The 5,963-nt window shown below is 45.0% G+C and overlaps 1 protein-coding gene across 1 annotated transcript; it reads right to left on the minus strand.

Moving 5' to 3' along the window:
• Nucleotides 1-2,009: 2,009 nt before the first annotated feature.
• LOC124708342 (thaumatin-like protein 1) lies at nucleotides 2,010-3,899 on the minus strand. The gene is made up of 3 exons (XM_047240013.1): nucleotides 3,628-3,899; nucleotides 2,833-3,523; nucleotides 2,010-2,519 (listed from the first exon to the last, which is right to left on the minus strand). The coding sequence occupies exons 1-3, from the start codon at nucleotides 3,695-3,697 to the stop codon at nucleotides 2,330-2,332; spliced, it is 951 nt and encodes a 316-aa protein (XP_047095969.1). The 5' UTR covers nucleotides 3,698-3,899; the 3' UTR covers nucleotides 2,010-2,329.
• Between the last annotated feature and the right edge of the window lie 2,064 nt (nucleotides 3,900-5,963).

Consider the following 5,963-nt stretch of genomic DNA (forward strand, 5'->3'; position numbering starts at 1 on the left):
TCAATTCAAGTTCATTTCTTCTAACACTTCTGTTTGATACTCTCCTAGCACTGATTCAGTAAAGCAACAGAGGGAAGGAATTCAGTGATCTCAAGAGGACGTAGCTGATTCTAAGGGAGTGCTGTTTGAAATTTGAACTAAAGTGCAGACTTAGAGAGATGCAGACTGCATTATGTTCCTTCAGTTCTGTGCGAATCCTGAACCTGGAGAAGAGCATAGAATAGTCCACTTGATGCAGAATACCTACAGAGGCAGAGGGTAGTTGTAACTCACTGACTGCTTCTGAAGCTACATGGTTTTCCCACAAGGCTAATTATCAATGCCTGAATGCAAGCATAGAAGTCTGAGCCCATGAGGTTGGTGGTCATCTGAAAGACCTTTATGGTGCGATATCTGAAGCTAATGATTCAGGTATATTGATGCTTAAATTAACTTCTCCTCCATTATTAGAACTTCTATCCGTGAAATTTTTGCTAAGATGTTTCATTTGGTTTCCTGACAACCAAGCTCCATTTTCTGCTGGATTGTCCTATCATTATACTTCAAAACCGTGCAATCTGATTTGACACGCAGGTGGTAACTCATTCTAAGTGGGTGCTGACATAATAAATAGCTTGATTTTGGGGTGGTCCATCCTCTGTCATAGTCTTCGGATTTTTAATGGTTCACGATAGCTTAATATATGATTCTAAAATCTATTTATCAGCATCTGTCCACCCCTATAGTCCAAATAAGGTACATCACTGGCACTTCACGACAAAGCGTACGTTGAAAAATATCGCACCATCGAAATTTCCAGCCAGATACTTTCAGCAGATTTAACACTGAGATTTAAACATAATGATTGTTAAGTTGAAAATGACATACTTGTGAATAGATAACACTTCTGCTTCAGTTAGTTCTCTGTTTTTGTCTTAGAATAACTGTTTTCTGTTGTTGGCATGTAGTATATACTTGCAAACATTTCCGGGTATGAGGATACTGAAGAATCTGCCATTATTGACCTTTTATATGCAGGGCCTGCTATTATAAAACTTGAAGTGAATAGTCTACATTCTGAACAAGCTTCTGCATAATCTACTTATTCGAACAAATGTATGAGAACATGTTTGGCATTTGAGTCTTGTCATTGGATAAAGTAAGCAAATACTCTGATGAATTCTTTGTTATGTTAATTAGTGCAGGTATATTTTGTTACATGCTAGACTGATATATAGAGCTAGCCAGAGTAGTTATTTTTCCATAGAGTATGCAGGTGCTGCTGTCTGCTGTACACATCAACTTAGCAGGCATATTCCTAGCTACTTTACCGAAGATATTTTGGAAAAAAAAACAAGAAAGTAAGAAAAACAGCTACTAATTTTGTCGGTCTATAATTGACTTCAGAGGCTTAAGTGGTTGGACTTCAGAGGCATAAGTGGTTGTTCACAATGCCGCATGGTAACTAGGAAAAGAAATGCAGAAAACAGCTAGATAGCCATATCTGTAATTTAACTTTGTGGGTTATAAAGGTGATCATCCTCCTTCCGCTAAGCCTAAGGATAATACTTCATGGACCATCTAAAACATTTTAAACTAAGATATCTATACACTATTCTGCTACGCTGACTCGCCAAAGTTTTGTTATCTCGGGAACTATTCACCCGGCATTAGTTTTGCGGTGATAATAGGTACCGGTCGTCAGCAGTAAATCTGGTTACCGTCATCATCCAAAAATACCTACTCTTGTACTGTTGAAAGTTGTTCAAATGAAAACTGAAATTTGTCAAAATTTGAATAAATAATGCTCGTGGTCACCAGAACTCTTAGAGGAATTCTATGTTTATAAAAATTCTTCTTCTTCTCAGTCTGTCCAAAGCAAACAGTATGATGTCATAGTTTAATTCATTCTAGAGACAGGATTGGTTAAAAAAATGAAAATTGCTTGGATAGTGTGAACGTTAGAAAAATACTAACTTACGAAAAAGGATCTAAAGACTAAAAAAAAGCAAGTCCTGACTAAGGGGAGGTGATAAAAATCTTATGATTAGTATACAGCATGTGACAAGAAGATGCAATAAATTAAGAAGAGAACATGTTCTATACAGGTAAAGGAACACCATCAAGAATTCCAAAAAGGAACAAGAATTGTGAGAGATAGAATCAACTGATGCAGAGCGCACAAGTTGACCGACACCATTGCAAACAATCGTTGGTTGCTTTTGCCATCAATCCCACTCTATCCACAAGCAAAAGGCTAAAGAATATGATGCTCATCACGTCGTTATATCTCTTAATTAATTACAGTCGCTCCAAATTAATCTTCTGATTGGTGTTAGCCGGCGGCTAGCTAGCGTGACACCAGCAAGCTCATGACCGCCGCTGCTAGAGTTGTTTGGAGTAACAACGAAGCCGCGGACGTCGTTGTTGCAGCGCCGGACTCGCCGGTCGCCAGGCTCGCCAGCCATGAGTCCGCCGCGACCTGCGCGCTGTTGACGACGTCGCCTGGCCTAGGCAACGGGTCGTTGCTCGACTTCAGGCTGCAAACAATGTCGTTGAATCTCTGGTCAGAATACAACTCTGAGAACATCACAGATGGTTAATTAGCTGCTAAGCTTGGGAGAGTGAAAGATCCTAAGCTTTCTCTTGAGTTTTCCATGGGGTTTTGGCCAACTAGGCATGGACAGCTTTCAACGCGGCAAGCACTATTCAGGAACGTGGCTGGTGACCACGGATGGTGGGGGAAGGAACAAAGGCAAAGCTTTGGTTTGATCGATGTTTTTTTCTTTTTCGCCACCAAAAGGAAATGCATTTTCTAAGTGATCACATTCTCCGGCCGGCCATGGTACGTACCTGCTGGGGATGGCGCCGGAGCGGGGGCAGAAGGTGACGGAGTAGGCGTCGGAGCCGGAGCAGGTGAAGGTGGAGGTGGCGTCGTCGTAGGCGTAGCTGTAGGCGCGCGGGCACGCCGCCTTGAACGCCTGCGAGTAAGTGGACGGGTGGCACGTGTCAGGATTGCCGAAGTCGCCGCTGCAGCAGAACTCAGGCCGCCCGAACGCCTCGCACGCGCTCCGGCACCCCTGTCCCGCCGACGCCGTGAGCTCCTGCGGGCACCGCTCGTTGAGGTCGACGAGGCACCCCGTGGCCGGGCACCCCGCCGCCTCCACCAGCACCGGCACGTTGTACCCGTCCACCAGGCTCACGTCGTAGTAGTCCTCCTTGCTTGCGCCGCCGGCGAGGGTGAACTCCACGAGCGTGGCGGGAGGTTCCGCGCCGGAGCCGTGGCACTCCACCTCGCCGCTGCCGCAGTCGCCCGTGGAGCACTTGCCGGAGCCGGAGGTGCCGTCATCGAAGGCGCACCCCGTGCGCGCCCAGAACCGGCCCGACCAGCCGGCCGCCGCCACCATCGACCGCGACTCCCCTGAGGTCAGCGCGAACCCCGTCGTTTCCAGCGGCGGGCTGCCCGAGTTCGCCAGTACCCCCGGCCACACCGTGCCTCCGCACCGGTTCGTGAACGTGAAGGTCACCCCGCCGGCCGCCGACCCTGCAGCATGCACGCGCTATCCATCCATAAAGCCTTTCAAACACATGTACACAAACATACACAAGAAGAAACCAATAGATTCGCCATTGCCGGTCGCACAATACCTAGAAAGAAGGACACGATGACGAATAAGATGCATCCAATGGAGGAAGACAAGGCGATCAGAGAAGCCATTGCATGGACGCCGGTATGTCTGGAACGGAATGCGTAGTGACGGAGCAAGTATATATGGCAGGAGTGGTGCCCGATATGGTTCGAGGAACGGCGGCTTAACTTGACTATATAAGGCAAGTAGCGGTGGTTAGGGAGAGAGTGATCGCGACCACACTGTCAGCAGACCAGAGTGGGAGTAGGGTTGGTTAGGCTAGGCCAGATACCTTGCTCTGTACAGGCTCACTCGGTCACTCCCAACCTGGTCGTTTTATAGCTCGCGGTGACGTCAGCAGCCCGACTCATCTCCTCCTACATTTCCAGATCCTTTTCTCCCCCTCCGGCCTTATCTCTCTTCCTTGCTGCATCCTTTTCATCTCCTTTTCTCTTTGTTCTTTTCCCTTTTCACGGTGAGCATTGATATACTGATAATTTGGGGATTCACTCTTTCAACCTTCTTTTTTTTTACTTATTCTGATGCTTTTCTAGTGCTTTGTTTTTTTTTTCTTTCACAAGGGAAAAGACATGAGACTTGGGGATTGACATGCTTTGTGAAAAAGGAAACTGCAGCATGGTCGAGAAGACGACCTGCGATCTTTATTTGCTCGTCGATATTTCTCTTGGTATGTGCCATGTTTTCAATAATGAAAATAAAAGCTGCATGCATCGATCGATGCAGAGGATAGGACATGCTCCTCCATTTCGAGACTATGTGCAGAGCAACACATTTAGTAGAGTGACTAGATGGGACCGAGTGATATGCCAAGAAGAATTCTATTTTTCCATCTTTCTCTAGGAGAGCCTGCTGAATCAAGGATAGTAATGTCAGAATTGGTACCTGCACGTCCAAGTTTGGAAGGAGCCGCATGTTCATCTTGCACGGCACCACCAAATAACCAACATGACATCCATCACATTCAACAATTTGTCACTCTTCAGGAGATGGCCTCCATGTACACCTTATCGTTGGAATCCTCCACACCATCCCTTGAAAATTCACAAATGATGGCAACTATTTCGCCTTGTCGACTTATAAAAAATCCAATTTGAGGGCTCCCATGCGACTTTCTTTGATGACATCAATTCGAAAGTTTGTACGCCACCTAAATGCAATTTGTTTTGGGTGGTTGGTCATGAAAAATAGTGCTCGGTTAGCGGATTATTTACAAAAAAGAGGATGGCCTAATTTTGGTAAATGGCATTTATGCAATCAAGTCCAAAAAAGCAACTCACCTTCTTTTCAAGTGTCACTTCATTATTCGAATTTGGACGACTTTCTTTCACGGAATAGATTCCATGACATTCTTCCCCCGCTTTGGGCCAAGAACGCAAATATCATAGCATGATGAAAAAAGTTAGCTTTGGAGAAAGAAGAGCGGGGAAAGCAATGTCCTCCTTGATCGTACTCGCCTCCTTTGAAATTTTGAAGGAACGCAATGCTATGGTCTTTAAATACCACGTCACATTCCCTGCCATCATCATTGCTAAGATCAAAGGAGAAAGAATTTGGAGCTTCGCCAGGGCGAAGTTTGCGAGTAACGAAACGGATCGGATGGTGCCCTTCCTACATCTATTTTCATATTTTCAAATCGAATATGGATGTTGTCGAATACAAATGCGAAGAGGATGTTGCTCGGATACGGATGAGGAGCGGATATTTCCTGAATTTAGTTTGGATGCGAATAACGAAATAATAGGCTCTTATCTTATAGTAAGTCAACCATATTTGTATTGTGATATAATACACAACAGTTTCAAGTTCAATCATAGAAAAATACTTTTCACCACTTTGTTGGTATATTTGGTTGAATAATTGGCATATCGAGATATAATTACTGGAATATGCTAGTAAACATAATTTTATTCGGGTAAGGGTATATCTATTTCCATATTCACATTTGGTTCAAAATCCGGTACCATGTATATTTTTGTATTCGTAAAACGAATCCGGATATTCACCATATACATTTGCATGTTTGTCCAGATACGAATATTACCATGACCATTTTTTTTCTCGAATAAGAATTTCATGTTTGCACACTGCTGTGTGCCGTGTAAAGCGCGCGGTGTGATCATCGGATAAGAGATTAGGCACCGCTTTTCGTCACCTGGCAGCGCTTTTGTAAGCCTTTTGTTCGTCGTCGTCTTCTCTCTGGTTGCCATGCCATGCCAGTGGAGGAGGAAAAACATGGTCGTCCCCGCGCGGTCGTCACTCCCCACTGGCCTCATGCGGCATTGGCAGGAGTCCACCATGGCGAAGCTGCATGGGACGGGAGAACAGCATCTGCAG

Source organism: Lolium rigidum, chromosome 4 (genome assembly GCF_022539505.1).
Source record: "Lolium rigidum isolate FL_2022 chromosome 4, APGP_CSIRO_Lrig_0.1, whole genome shotgun sequence".
Lineage (NCBI taxonomy): Eukaryota > Viridiplantae > Streptophyta > Magnoliopsida > Poales > Poaceae > Lolium > Lolium rigidum.